This window comes from Corvus cornix, chromosome 12 (genome assembly GCF_000738735.6).
Source record: "Corvus cornix cornix isolate S_Up_H32 chromosome 12, ASM73873v5, whole genome shotgun sequence".
Classification (NCBI taxonomy): domain Eukaryota; kingdom Metazoa; phylum Chordata; class Aves; order Passeriformes; family Corvidae; genus Corvus; species Corvus cornix.
The window spans coordinates 2,022,732-2,038,729 of NC_046342.1; the positions used below are offsets into that span (position 1 = coordinate 2,022,732).

At 43.0% G+C, this 15,998-nt stretch overlaps 1 protein-coding gene across 1 annotated transcript in view; it reads right to left on the reverse strand.

Moving 5' to 3' along the window:
- Positions 1–15,998, reverse strand: part of SYN2 (synapsin II) — a 153,387-nt gene that overhangs the window by 78,270 nt on the left and 59,119 nt on the right. Inside the window, exon 4 of the mRNA XM_039558751.1 lies at positions 13,150–13,306. Coding sequence (XP_039414685.1) covers positions 13,150–13,306 — 157 coding nt within the window. The remainder of the gene's footprint in view (positions 1–13,149; positions 13,307–15,998) is intronic.

Below are 15,998 nucleotides of genomic sequence, written 5' to 3' on the forward strand. Positions count from 1 at the left end.
ATTCCCACATGGCCATCCTTGCACCACCACCAAGGGTGGGGATGATTTCAACTGCTCCATGTTATGCCATTTCTATTTGTGTTTTTTATATAATATGCTGATAGTCTATCAATGCTCCTGCCTACCTGCACTCTGGACTGCAGCAGCTTTACGCTGAACAACATTTACATGCAAAACAAGAGAATTCTTTATTAAATAGAGATGGGTTTGGGGCTGTTCTTTCTCTTTACTGAGCAGATAAACTCTCCTCTGGTAACAGTTGGAAAACTAAATCACTCCTGAGCCTGGGCTGAGGTTTCCAGGGAGCAGGAGGGCTCTGGCAGCCAAAGCTCACTGTTCCAGGACTCCAAAGCTCTGGCTCGGCCGTGCCTGTGATGTGTTCAATTGTCGTGATGCCAACACGGGACATAAACAACTCAGCACAACACTTTGAATAGTGGGATTTGCTGGTTGCAAACAGCACAAAAAGCACAGAACAATAGAACTCTGTCCATAATGCAGATAAAATACTTACTCTGAGAAGAGGCTCAGGGGGCAGGGAGAGCAAAAACTGTTTAAAGGGGAAAAAACCCATGAAAGCTTTGCTTGCATTTCCAGCTGGCAGAGAGGACTTGTTTAATTTAGTGGTGTTTACTTAGGTTTGGTAAAATACATCTTTAAATTTGGAAGGCCAGTGGAAAATACCTTAATGATGAGTAGTCTTCACCAAAAGCCTAAGAAATTGTAGTTGGGTTGTGTGCTGTGCAAATCAGGCCTCAAGGAAAGGAAATATTATCACAGCTACCAAAATAAGGTGGTTTGGGAATAGGATTCCTGACAACTTACTCGTTATTTTTGTTCTGATCCAAGAGCCAAATTCCAAATTCCACAAGAAAATACTTACTATTAAATACATGATTCTTGCCAAATAATTGTTGGGTTAAAATAAATCTATTTACCTATCTTTAAGTAAAAGCCTCCAATGGAAAAAAAAAAAAAAATCTGATTGTATTTCCTGTGATTCTTTCCTTACTTTCTTTTCTGTTTTCACTGAAAGGGAGCAGAAGACAGTAAGAAACTGGCATTTTTTGTAGGGATTGTGGTGTTGATGCAAGAGGTAAGAAAGATTCTTTTTAAATTAAAATGAAATAATATAGTTAATTAAATAGTTAATATAGTTAATTAATAGTTAATAAAGATAGTTAATTAAAATAATATAGTTAATTAAAATGAAATAGTATTTTAATTAAAATAAAATAGTATCAGCCACAGATAACAGACGTGTATCATTCCAAAATACCCTCTAATCCAGTAATTAAGCTAGGAGATAGCAGGTGGGAAAAGGAGGTAGGTTTCCATTTGTGAGGCAAAGGAGAGAAATCTCTCAAATTCCCACAGATGGGGGAATGATTTATCCTTTACCCTGCTGAGATGCTGCCTCACCTCCGTGTCTACAATCTGGGAATCTCTTGTCAATCATTTCTCCCCCAAAGAGCAACCTGATAAATTCAGCCCCAACTCTTATAAAATTTCAGCATTCTAATTGTACATCCATAAACAGCCATAAATATTTCTTATTTTCCCTGATTGCTACTTTATAAATTGCTATTTATAAAGAGGAATTTAATTTACATTTTAATGACCTTCTATCATTTTTTAGGTGGGATCTGGATTATATATTTTTATATTTTCCTTTTCAGCAGCTGAAGCAAATGAACACCAGTCCTGGGCAGGAGCATCATCTTTTTAGATGATAAAATACTGAATTATCTAATCCAATTCTGAGCGTTTACAAACATGGGATGTTCATGAAATAGAAAGTACTAATAGAGCCTAATACTAATAAGTATTTTATATGGATATCAAATCCCATAATCATCTAAAAACCCCCCAACTCATAGAGCTCAGTATTTCAGCAGAAGTCTTCTTTACATCTTAAGAAAAATCAAAGGAAGTGGAAAAAGGTTCTTAGTTTAGCAAGCTGAATTTACCTCTCATTTTCCAATTATGCATCTTATTTTCAGCTCAGAGAGGGATATCCTCAGGTATGTGTGTTTACAGTTTGCAGATTATTATTTTAAGAGGAAAATCGTTGGGTTTTGTAGCATTCATTGCAATGTCAATTGTTTTCTAGGCAGGATAAAATGCTTCCACACCCAGCCTATGGATTGTTCCTCCATAACAGAACAGGACGGTGACTGCTGTGCTTTTCCTCCTCTCCAACAAGGTGTGACACAGAGAATAAATATTTAGTCAAAAAGGAACTTATGCCCCTTGATTTCATATCAAATCATTCTGGGGTTTCCTCACCTCAAGACTGGAACTCTAAATTTGGCTGCACAGATCGCGCTGTAACCAAGCAGGAGTTACCAAAAATCCCTTTGCTATCTTCATAAAGAGTTGGATAATTACTTTGCTTATCACTCTCGAGGAGTTAAAATGTGCTTAATTACATGCATGCCATCTCTGAGAGGCTCGGATTTGTTCCTAAACAAACCACACCAACTTCTCCCTCGAAGATAATCAGATATGATATTTAAAACTAATGACTGCAGATGGTGCTACCCTTAATTCTGGAAAGCTGCTAATCCCTTTTGCCAGGCTGGAGGATCTGTAGCACTGCCCATTCCACTGGGGAATTTCCTGGTGTGGTGAGTAGGATTTTAACTCAAGGAACTGCGTCCCGTTTGCCTGTTCCCTGTTCAGGCAGGACCCCATGGCTGTGGACTTTACTGAACCCTCTCTGTCAGAGATTTCCCTTTTTTGAGGGTTTGTTACCTGTTCTCTTTACAAGTTGAGGTTTGCTCCTGCTGGCAGTAGGAGAATTCCAGCTGCTCATCTAGTGCTCCATGGGAACGACTAAAACAATCCCCAAATTCTCTGAATAGTCTTTTACACCCACCCAGAGGAGCTGGCGTTCTCTAGGAGTAGAGAAATGGGAAAACTTGGATGGGTGAACACTTCTTGAATCTGTCTGTCATAAAAAACATCACTTTTAGCTGAGATTTAACTTATCTCTGGCTGCTCTGAGGTGTGGGCTCATCTTAAGGGTGAAGAAATTCCATGAAATACCAGTTTACCTCTGGATGTCCAGCTATAAACCTGCCTCCTCCCAAATGCATTAATGGGTATCAGAACTTGTGGCTGCAATTCCTGAAGTAAAATTTTCTACGTTTCTAATGTGATCTCAGCATTCACCAGGGATGGGGTCTCTGCAATGGGATTTTCCCTTTCAATACACATTGGAAAGGTGCCTTTGCCCTACAGTGCTCTGCACAGGGCCCCTGGAGGGTTTGTGAAGCTGAAACTGGAGTTGATCTGCATTATGGGCTGGTCATGTTACAGCTCTGTTATAGGGAATTAACAAAGAAAATGCCACACTGACTGCTTCATCCCCTCCAGATGGCACCAGGAAAAATGTCCTGAACTCCATTTTTAGGCTGAAATGCCTCTTTTCAGGCTGAAATGTCCATTGTCAGGCTGAGGCTCAGAAATGGGGCTGGTCATGCCATAAAGGCTGGATGACCTTGTGAGAGTAAGAGATGTTCAAAAGCACAAACGTAACAGGGGTCCTTGCAGGCCAACAAATTGAGACACACACATTGGAGATCCTTCAGAGGGAGAAGGAACAAGGCAGCTGTGTGGAAGGGGCTGGAAAGATACATTTGACACATGGACTCTGTGGGAGTCAATTAACTTTGGCCAAGGTTTTTCTCTATATCTGCATTTTAAACATGGTGCCTGTAGTGTATTTTCATATTACATGACTGTATTTTTAATATTATTATTAGCTGGGAAGCATCTGCGTGACCCTTTTTGTGCTCTCCATGTGCTTCTCTGTTGAGATTGGTCAACATTTCTTCTCTTACCCTTTAGCAAACACTGAAGACTTTTCCAGAAGGCTGACTTCACACACATTTGATTTGCTACTTGATACCTCCATGCCTTCAGCTCCCTCCTCGCCCTCTGGGGTTCTTGCTGCACCTCCTGAGATGGAGATGCTCAGCCCCTGTGGGTTGAGCTGACCCTTCCCAGAGGGATTTGGGCTGTCTGCTCCAGCTATCCAGAATTTCCAAGGGCATTTCTTGGCTCCTGCCCCTCCCCTGCAGCATGAGAACTGCAATCTGAGAGGCACAGCTCTGCTGCTGCTAATCACTGCTGTAATTAACTGCTGGAATATTTTCACATTAGAAGCACAGATGATGAGATACAAACCATTAAGAGCTTCTACAGGATGAAAAAAAAAAAAAAAAGCCTTAAATAAAAACCTCATGGCCTTGGAAGAACTGCATGAACTGGCTTACAAATTACCAGAGTGCATCCATGAGAGAAAAAAGAAAAGTTTTCTACAACAGTTGGAAAAACAGGACTAAAAAAATCCCAAAGAACCAGAAAAGGGTCACAGTCAGAGACACAAAAACATCTCCTGGCTTGCAGGGTTGGGTAAGAAGGCATCTGGCAAGGAGAGACACCTTGGCTGGTGGAAGAGGCACTGACAAATTGTGTAAACAGTGAGGAAAGCGAGATTTAAGGAGGACATGCAGATTAAAATGAAGGAAAACAGCCTATGGTCATAGAAGGGTAGAACACAGATCAAGACATGCCTGGTACTAAAGAATTAGCAAAAGGTAATACCATGAGGCCTAGGTCGAGAGGCCTTCTGGAGCTCTTTGTTTCAGAATGAAAAGTTACAGAAGGAAAAAAGAAGTTTATGGAAGTGAGAGGCTCTGGGGACTCCTTCCTGGGTGCTCTTCCAGCAGTGAGAAAATGCACTTTATTCCACTGTTCTGGGAACAGGGAGTTCAGTGTTCTGACCAGGGAAACATTGGTGCTCTTGTTTATTTTGATGGGACTTGGCCTTGTGCTTAAGCACTTCTCAGAAGGGTTTGGGGCTCACTGCAACAGAAGGAGACTTCCCTGTTTGTGGGGTTTTTTAGAGATGAGGTCCAGTTCAAATAGGAGGTTTCCATAAAAATACTGAGTTCAACGAAGCTTGTGGAGGAAGAAATCAGTGGAGGATTTCCGAGGTGGATTTCCAGGGTGGATTTCCAAGGTGGTTTTCCAGGGTGGACTTCCAGGGTGGATTTCCATGGTGGATTTCCATGGTGGTTTTCCAGGGTGGTTTTCCAGGGTGGGTTTCCAGGGTGGGTTTCCAGGGTGGATTTCCGTGGTGGGTTTCCAGGGTGGGTTTCCATGGTGGATTTCCATGGTGGTTTTCCAGGGTGGATTTCCAGGGTGGATTTCTGTGGTGGGTTTCCAGGGTGGGTTTCCAGGGTGGGTTTCCAGGGTGGATTTCCAGGATGCAATGCCATTCCTCAGACACCACCAGCCATCCTCTGCTGGGCCCAGCACAGAATGCCAGAGGACTCCTCGGGGTGGCTGATACCCAACACACCCCAAAAAGAAACCAGGACAAGCACACCTTTCATCCATCTCAGAGGGAGCAGGAGCTAAGGACAGCAGTGGAACACCCAGGAATGTCAGAGGGCAATGGCAGCGCTGGTGGGAGCCGTGGTGATAATGTGGGGGAACTGCACTGGTGGAGAGGGAGAGGATGGAGTGGGGATTGCCCTGGTGGAGCCATCACAGCAGGAAGGATTTTCCTGGATGGGTGATAGATTCCAAGGCAGGAAGGGGAGTCTCATCCCCCCTGATTCTCCTCAGCTCTGAGCCGCCAGAGCCACACACCAAAGAAGCAGATATAACCTAGATTTTAACTGAAAAAATGATTTTCTAAGATAATTTAATAGGGAATATAACACACAGGTTTCCTTTTTAATTACATATTAAGATTGCACAAGAAATCAAACTTAATTTCCATAATCTGGCCTCCAGCTATGGACATTTGCCTTAACCAACCTCAAAAGAGGGTTTCTCTACTGTAGCAGGACCAGCAGACAATGCAAAGGACATGAGCCACAGCTTTACAGTCCTGTTTTGAATATTAACTCTACAGCCTCTATTTGAATACAGTTTCTGTCACTAGAAGGTAAGAAACAGTTAAAAGTCTGTTTGAATTTTCTGCCACTAGAAATGTTCAGTGCAGTGAAAGTCTGTAATGGATGTCAAGAGCTCCCACTGCTGCTTTTTAGTGTAGAGGAGAACAGGGCAAAGTGGCAACAACCCACCACAAAATTCAGGAATGCAGTCAAAAAATCTGAGTCTGCTTTTGCATTAAATTGTCCTGATTGCCATAAATGCTGGTAAAGCAAAATATTCACATACTCAGTTTATATATAAAGTACTTGAGAGTGCAAGCAAGGATTGATAAATACAGAGCTGAGAGAATTAATGGCTGTATGGAACAGAAAAATCATCACCTCACTGAGATTTATTTAAGGATCTCTTCTTTTTTTTTTTTTTTTTTTTTTTTACAGGAATTTCAAGTGAGCTTACTTAATTTAGGAAAGCAAAATCAGTAAGGAAGGCTGGAATATTCCCTTCCTATTCCAAGACTAGATTAAACTAAACCAGCCCTATAAAGAGGTGCAAAGAGCAAACACACTACTAGGTTTAATTTATTTAGATTTCTGGTTATGCATTTAAACTTATAATTACGAATTTTGCTCCAGTTCAATGTTCAAACCTCGTATTAAATTGGCTTTTGACCAAAAAGCTTACAATGTTTTCACTCTCCTTCTGACACAGTCTTGTGAATTCACTTTCAGCTCTTGCACTACAAATCCATCAATGTGTTTTGCTTTAAGTGGCAGACTGGGCAAAGAGGCCAAAACCCTCCCTGGCTGACAGAGCATTAAACTGCAGGTTGTTTATTCCTAAGAAAGCTCTGCTCAGAGGAAAAGCACCTGTTTGTTTGTTCTCTGGCTGCCCTGGAGGTACACAGACCTCTGCTTTCACTTGAAATCTGTAAAACCAACACCCTTCTGTAAATCCAATACCCTTCATAGGAATCAAGGGCACAAAACTGGCCACTGATGCAAATATTTGCTGTCAGGCACATGGAATTTGATACAGCGATTGCCACACATCATCACATGAGGCTGCTCAAGCCCTGCCACCCAGGTCCTGGTGTCCAGTGCCTCAGGAAGCAGCTCTGCCCTGCTTGGGAGAGAAGGCAGCTCCTGGTCCAGTGCTGGGGGCAGGGAAAGGAACTTCAGCAACTTCCTGAAGTGAAAGGGCAGGAAAAGGCCACTGCACACCTCTGGCTGCCCTGCCTGTACCTGCCAGTGAGATCCATCTTGCCAGAGTGGTTGAGACAAGAAAGTTCAGTGCTGGCTCCAGGTTTGATCAAATGAAATACATAAAACTGACTAAAACACATCTCAGAGTTTCTGACATTTATCGTGATGGCAGACTGGAATGTGAGCATCCCTAAATGTCTTCCCCATCTGAGCTGAAACCAGATTGCAGGTAAGCATTCTCCAGCCTTGACCTTTAAAAAGATCCCCTCTGGCACATAAAAGAGAGCAATAACCAGCCAAATTCTATCCCATTGCTCAGCATTATTGTACAAATCTGACTTTTGGTAACGAGCACAGGATTTTCTTACAGTGAAACAAACATTGAGAATTTCTTTCTTTAAACCCGACAGGCAATAGCACTGAAAATCTCCCAGATTTACAGCAAGTAGCTTGTCAAAATGCTTCTCTTCTTGCACACATTCATTCTGTTTGTTTTTCACTCTCCAGAAGATGCTTTGACACAAAATTGAATCTCCTCTGCGTGGTTGTGTCTCCCATTAGCATAGCTTCAATAATTTGTGTCAACAGGAAGCTGGAAGGAGCAGAGCTCATCTCTTTTTTTCTGCTCCTCCCTGCAGAGTCCCGACAAATGTCCTGCCAGTGCCCCAATCTGTTGCTCAAGATTATTTAAGTATAACTGGGAGTGGAAAAAGCACAAGAGACCAACTTGGAGCAGCAACACACGGAGGAGAAAACAAGGTGGGGAAGAGCACTAGAACCCATCAAACAGCAAGAAAGGGCAGCTAAAACAGACCTTCCAAGAAAGCAAGGTAAAAACAGAGAAGTTAAATGTCCAGTTGGAGTGGAAAGATGAAGACAGATAAGTAGAAGAGCATCTGCAAAAAGAAATGCAAAGCAGAACACGGCACATGAAGTCACAGAATTGTGTAAGCTTGGCAAGAGGAGCAAAGTAAGGAAAATATCAACAAACTTGAAAAAAAATATTTGGCTGTCTACTCCCGAAGTGTAGGAGAAGAAACAAACAACAACTGTAAGATTTACAATACTCCCAAAGCCTGACAAAAGGAAGAGCCATACCCAGCCTTCCCTCAGAATGGCTGCGGGTGAGCAAGGAAAGAAGTTCTGGCATGACAAAGTGTCTGTGTCACTTCTCTAACATTTAAAAGCCCTAATAACAATAAATTCCTGCAATGGAGCAGAGTGTGACATCTGAAGATGTTTCAGCACAAGATGGGTTCCCATCTGGAGCTCTGTGTGAAAAACACCAGGACGTTTCAGCTTTCTTCACAAACCCACAGGTGTCTCTGCCAGCTTTGGCCCAGAAAACCCTTCCTCGCTGGTTCCTCTGTTCCCACATCCCTGGAGCGAGGGAGCAGAGTGTCCCTGTGCCAGCACTGCCCTTTGCCTGGGGCCAAGCTGCTCAGCACCAGCTCCCATCCCTGCAGAGCCAGCTCAGCTGCCTCTCCACAGCCTGGGACAGCTCTGCCCGAGCTCGGCACATGTGGGCGTCCCAAATCCCTCTGGGATTCCCTCCCTCCGTACTTCCAGCTAAGTACAGCCCCTTCCACCACCCTGGCAACAGCTAAAGGGGGTCGCAGTGTTCACAATTGAGGGTCATTATAGGTTGTGCCCCCTCCTTACGCAGAGTGAATGTGTGATTAAGGCATCAGCAGATCCTTGAAGCCTCCAGACCAGCCCTGCAGCCTCCCAAGGCACACACACATGCTCCCAGGAGAACAGATGTGCAGCCAGCTGCAGGGGCTGGGATGCTTTTCCTCTGCACTGAAGGAACCAGAACTGCACTTATGGGTAGGATTTTGTGAGGGTTTTCTTCCTCCTCAGTCATGTACAGCTGCTCTACACAAGTGCAGCAATTCTGGAGTCTCTGCAGGGCTGAAATGTTTATCAGTGTCAGAAAGAACCTGGAAGTACCAATCCAGCCCCTGTAATGCCTGCAATTATCACATTAGAGTCAGGTTTAACTGAAATAAACCCCAACCCTATATTCTATCTGCAGCAGCCGTGGGCATTGAACCTTGCAGCCCCTGACAATGAAATCAGTTTGCCTGTTTGGTGTCACTCAACTCCACCTCCCTGCCTGACTCCACTTACCAGCAAGCTGCTGGACACAGTGAGGTGAGCAGAGAATAAACTGGGGTGTTCCAAAAAAGCTGCGCCCCTGTCACCAATATTTGCAGCTGAAGCTAAAATCCAGCAGGGTTCAATTGAAGGAAACCCTTCAGCATGCAAGTTTCACATCAGTCATTACAAGCATGCAAAGGGATGCATGCAGGGCAGAAGAACTTTTCAAAAACTTTGTCCCAGGACACTGGAAAATCATGTTATGTATTTTTTTAATACATGTTGTTTTGCTGGGGTTTTTAAAGTATTATTTCCCTAGTCTAAATAATGAGACTTTACCTAATGCTGCAAGCACTGATATCATCATCACATTTTCCTGTTCCTTCTGGCCTCTGCAATTACTCCTTCATTCACCTACATAGAACCACAGAACCATTTAGGTTGGGAAAGCCCTCTAGGTTCACCAAGACCAGGCACTAACCATGAACTTCTAAGTCCACCACTCATCCTTGTCCTTAAGTTCCACGTCTACGTGGAACTTAAGCCTTAAATCCCTCCAGGGACAATGACATCATGCATTATGAGAAAGTTTGCACACAAGCTCCTAAGCCTCACTTAAGGGAATCCTCCCTTATTTCCTGAATGACATTTTCTAAAGGAAAACAGATAATTTAAATAATATCAAATATTAAGTTTGGAGAATTAATTGTGCTCTTTTTTTTTATCTTTATTTTTTCTTTTCATAAATGCTTTGCAGCAGCATCCACGCCCCATTAGGCAAGAGTAAAACTGTGAGGTGGATTGGGAATCCTACAAGGACAGTGGATGTTTTTGCCTCCCCTTAACTCAGTGTAGCTGTAAATTGAGCCAGGTAAAATTTAAAGTCTCATTTTAGTGCGACATGTCATGCCCAAGACTGTTCCTTTGCAGCACAACCCTGCCCTGAAACATTCTGATGTTTTAATTATAATTCTTCAACGAGGGGCATGAACCTTAAAACGGTCCCTCCACAGCTCTGCATGAGCTCAGCAATAAAGAACTTAGTCTTTATTTATAAAACTCATGCTTTCCCCCCAGCTTTCTGACACTCTCACTAGCATTTAAGTGAAACCCATCCCGAGCCAGGGCCATGAATTTTCCATGAGCTAAGTGCTAAGTGTTATCACAGAAGAGAAATAACCTGAGCCCTGTAACAACCCCAAGCCCTGAACATGTTTCAGTACACAAACATCTCACCACACACACTCATTCCAACATTTTCTTCCCCCTGGTTGCTCGCAGCCCAGCTCCTCACAGTGCTCTGAACTTCTGCTGTGAATTTGGAGGAGCTGTGCATGCCCTGACACCAGAGAACATGAGGTTTAAGACCTGCTCTCAGTATGTTCCTGGCAATCGTCCCACCACACCCCACCTTTCAGTAATACACCTCAGATCAAATACACATTTGTTCACTGTCTATTGGCAAAGGCACAGAAAGCCAAAGTACAAAAAGATCTTTCCTGGAAAATCAAGGGCAGGTGCTGCACTTTGTGGCACAGAGTGTGAATCTGCCCCCCGAGCTGAAAAGCAGTTGTACATCTGGAGCTGTGTGTTCCAAAAACACCAAACACCTGGCACTGTGAAGAGCAGTCATTTAAACCACAAAGATCTTGGATGTTGAGTTCTAACTCTCATTTTGTTTGAGAGCCCTTTTATAACGACTCTCACTTCCCCTACTTCCCCTCCTAGCAGTTCTATACTACTCCTAATTTTGCTCTGATGTAAGGAAGATTGATTGCCTGTGGCTAGCTCAATAATTTCCCATCCTTTTAAGCCCCATTCCATTGCACACCCCCTTTTTCTTCCCTGCTGTTATCAAAGTTGTAATTCCCTTCTGCCACTCCAAATTTTACCTGCAGGAAAGTCAATCTATTTCTCAAGAATTAGTAAAGGTTGTTACTCGTGGCTTTATGTAGCGTTCTGCTTCCCAGTTTTCCATGGGGCTTTTGCACTTGCAATGTTTATAGAGAGAGCTTTCACACGAACATCAGGTCACTGGTGCTGACAAAGGGATTGTGCAGGAAGAAATCCCTGCCATGCTGTGAAGAGGGGGTGAATTGATGGGAAATCCCAGCATGTCCATGGCCATGTAGGAGCACAAACCCTTAATTTTAGCAGGCAGCAGCAGACTGAGGAGTGCATTCCCAGGCATCCACAACAATTTTCAGCAGGGATTTCACCCAGGCAGGGAGCATATGGGGGATTGATCCAACCAAACAAGGCAGACAGTGATATTGGCAAAACCAACAGTGCCTGGATTCTGCTGCAATATCTGACCAGCCATGAAGTTGGCTGAGTCTAAGGTTAATGGATTTTTACCCTCAGGGAATGGGTTGGAATGGCTTCATAGAATTCCAGAATATCCTGAGTTGGAAGGGACCCACAAGGTCCATTGAAGTCCAGCTCCTGGCCCCACACAGGTCCATGAGTTCTTCCTCTGCTTTCCTTTCCTAAATCTGGTGAGGATTTCATGATGCTCTGGGATATACACAGTTGTCTCTACATCTCCAGCACCCCCAAGAACACAAGGCAGGATATCCCAGGTTAAGCAGCCAAACAAACCCCCAGGTTTGTACACAAACTCTATCTGTGCTCACACTAAAAGCCCACACTCCTCACTAGGACCCACTGAAGGGCAGTGATAAACACAGATATGGCAGTCTGTAAGGAGGAATTATTGCTTTACTTTTTATTGCATCATTATTGCATCTAAATGCTCCTGGCTTTGCTTCCCCACCCAGCTCTATTGCACCCAGTGAATCAAAGCACTGGGAAATGCCACACAGCTGGAAGATGTGATGCACTAAGATAATGAATTTGGCAATGTACAGTATGTACTGAGGAGCTGCAAATGCTCTATCAATTATTTATTCCCCCCCTGCAGCAGTTTACTGCAGCATAAAAGGATAATAAAATCAGCTGCAAGATGTATATGCTAAAAAGTGCTGACAATTGTTTGGAGGGATTCTCATAGTGAGTATTAAAAAATAAACATCTTCAAGACAATGCAAAGTATTGCAGTAAAACTTCCCTGCAGTGGCAAAAATATTGACAACTGCTCTTTTCTTACCCAGCTATCAGAGGAAAAAATGAAGTTTTGGCTATTTGTAAGAAGTGGGATTTTTAAAAGTTGTGTTAGCTCTTGGACAATGGAACTGTAGGAGCAGTGACTGCTCTGTGGATCATCACCTTTTACAGCACCACATTTTAACTTGTTGTTGCTCATGTTTAGTTCTTTATGAACCAAAAGGATCACCAAATGCTACCTCCATTTCTACAAAGCATGTCAAGAAAAACTGCACTGGCTTCTCCACTGAAGGTGGCAGAGACCAGCAGCTCTCCAGGGTACCTCACTGCTCAGGGGTAACTGAAAGGCCCAACTCCTACCCCAGAGGCACAGGATTATGAAAAGGGCTTTCAAATGAGGAAACGAGTCGCTTCAGATTTCCTTGCTAAAGCATAGCCCCAAAAATTTCACAGGAATGAGGAAAACACTGGCTAGAGCCTGTTCAAATTATGTTCAAAGCCACAAATATGAGAAATATTCTCAGCTTGCTTTTCCCAGACAAATTGTGAACACTCTTTCCTCACTTTGAGGAAGCGTGTAAGCAGTGGGGAGCCTTTCCATTGGATGCCTCACTTATTTCTCTATTTGTACTACAAAGATTTTCCCTCTCCGTCCCCACACTGGCTCTTGGAAAAAAAAAAACCCATTATTTAAATGTCTTAGTTTGGTTTTTAACCCTTCCACTATTCCACCGCTCGGCGAGGGAGGTTTGCAGTTGGATAACCAACGTTCGCGAAGGGCAACGAAAGAGGCAATTAAAGAAAGGCTTTGCAGCAGCAGAATTCCCGGGCCCAGGAGATTCCCAGGTGCAGCACTCACCACCCAGGGCTTGTCACAGAAGTTGTAGATGGACTCGAGGGAGTTGACGCTGGGGATGCCGGCGTACTGCATGCCGATGATCAGGTTACGGAAGTCCTCGTTCTCGGCCATGCTGTAGGAATGCTGCCGGACCAGCACGAAGTCAGGCCGGAATGACCTGCCAAGAAACAGACACAGCGCTGCTAATCCACGAGCAAACTGGTTCTCCTTCAACAGCAGAATGGGCAGGGGGAGAAAAAGTGGCTGGTGGGTGGCTAGGGAAGGGCTGGAAGAACATCCAAACCAAAGGGAAATGATAAAAGATGGAAAGAGCCTTGATGGCTTTGTGAAAATCTGCATCATCCTCCACCTGTTCAGCATCCGCTCAATAATGGGGCTCCATTAAGAGGAGAGAGAAATTATCATGGATTTCAGGTTGGTTTCCTGCTGAAAGATAAATCACATTAGAGCCTCTGGGTATGTCCTTAGTTTGTGTTGTCCAGCTTCTGAGCAGTGCCAAGCAAAGTTAAAGCAGGCAAAGGGCTCTGCCACAGACTTGGGCTTTTGGGGAACAATTTTGTTTCACAACTCTCGTCAGGCTGTTTTAAGGACAGCAAGGGATGAAGCAACCACACTGCTGGCAAAAGGAATCAGACCATAATGGAGAGAATCCCATTCTGAAACTGAACTTTTGATCAAGAGACTTGTCAAGATGAATTTCTGAACTTACAACTGCATTTCCCTGTTTTCTCTCTGCTATCTGATCAGCATTTCCCCTGCTGCTCTCTGTGGTTTCCTGCCTATCACCCTGCACTTTTGCCAACAATCTGACACCATCTTCACCTTACTCCAACCCTGACATTTTGTTACTGGAGACGGTTATGGAAAACAGAAAACACAAAACAACGGGGCAGAGCCTCCAGAACAGGGCAATTCACTCCTAAATTTGACTGTTGAAAGAGTCTCTTCTGCATTCCAGTTTTATAGGGGAAAAAAAACCCTGACCAGCTTGAAGATTTCAAGCTCCTAAAAGAGGTATAACTGCAGGGTAAATTAAATTAGCATAGTAAATTGGTGAAATTATTTACATGCCTTGAACAAATACAAGCTGTGTACTGGAGTGAGACACTCTGAAAATTACAAATTGATTCGGAAGTCTCAGTCTGGTAGAACAAAAAACAAAACAATTAAAATCCATGGTAAAATTGCTTTAGCAGCTCTGAGATCCCAGCCTGGATGCAGAAGTCAAAGTAGATTAGCTGGATTCTTAAATTTCAAAGCACAGAATCATAGAAGTGTTTGGGTTGGGAGGGAGCTTTTAAAGCTCATTTTCTTTTCTAGTGGAAGGCAGGGACACCTTCCACTGTCCCAGGTTGCTCCAAAACCCACCCAACATATCCTTGGACACTTCCAGGGAAGAGACTGCCACAGCTTCTCTGGGCACCCTGTTTTACCACTGCCACTGTAAAAATTAAAAAAAAACAAAACCCAAACCTGCATGATTTGGCAAAAGCAACCTTATAGATTTGCTGTCAAGGGTCATTGAAATGGCCCTGAAGCTCAGTGAGCAAAACCTGTAAAGAGATCCTTGAAACAGGATTCCTGAAAAATATCCCCAGCACAGCTTGAAGATGTTGTGATCTGGATTTCATGGAGGGTGCTAGGAGTTTGGAACATGGAAATCCAATTTACTGCCCCAGCAGGAATATAATACTTAGAGGACTAATGATGCCTTAATCAAAATTGCAGATCCCTCAGTGAAAGAGAGGCAGCTTTTATCACTTAAAATAAGGGGGATAACACATCCCAGACAGCACTGTGGTTCCAAAGAAAAGACTAGAAAGTGTCCTTTCAGAAACCAATTTAATGAAATAGTTGGAGGACGAAGGGAATGTGCTTTTTAAAAATTGAAAATAAAGAAATACTTTTTGCTTTGCAAAAGCCCCTCAAAGGATTCTGATACATTCACGTAATTGTTCTATTTCTGTAATTAATGCTGGATGGGGTGACTGCATGCAGAAGGTCAGGAGAAAATGTTTAATTCTGGCTCAAGCATCAAGATCCAAAATCTCAGCATATGTTACACAAAATATAATTTTTCATGGTGTGGTTTTCAGTCACAAAAATCAAGGAAGTTGGTGGCTGCTTTTTTTTCCTCCTAAACTAAACCAGCAAAATTTTATCATTAAAATCTCTATGATTTTGTTAACTAATAATTCGCTCATAAATCTATGATACAAGGTCCCTTTGGACCTCAAATTGATAACAAATATCTCCACTTATCACAGAAACAGAGAGCCACTCTCCCATCATGCCTGCACCTCACACCACAAACCACACACACATCCAGGCATCTCACACCAGATTTGAGGGGAAATTATCAGCTTCAGATATTTCTATTTGGGTAAATAATTTACCCACAAAACTATAATATTACAAAATCCCTTTTTATCTCGTTCTCAGAGTTATCTGATGGCACAAGGCTCCTTTGTTTTGTAACACAAGCAGCACTTTTAGCAAGTCTTCTCATGAACTGCAAATCTTTGTGGATGTTGTTTTCTGGAGGTTCCCGGCCCTCATTTTCTCCTGACATATTTTGATGGTAACTTGGCCTCGATACTTTTTGGAATACTTTTTGGAGTACTACAGAAAAGCCACCAGGGAGCAGCGATCAAGATTTCTTGGCTCCAAAACTTCCATCATTGGGTAAAAAATTCCACCAACCCTAAGAAAAATCAAATCGCTTCTGAGGAAATAATCTTGCGGATTTGGCTCGAGATCATTGTTGTTGTATTAAACTGCAATATTTTTAAAACATGCCAGAGATTAAAGAGTTGGAATTTTGAAGCATAAACTTGTTTTGAATATTT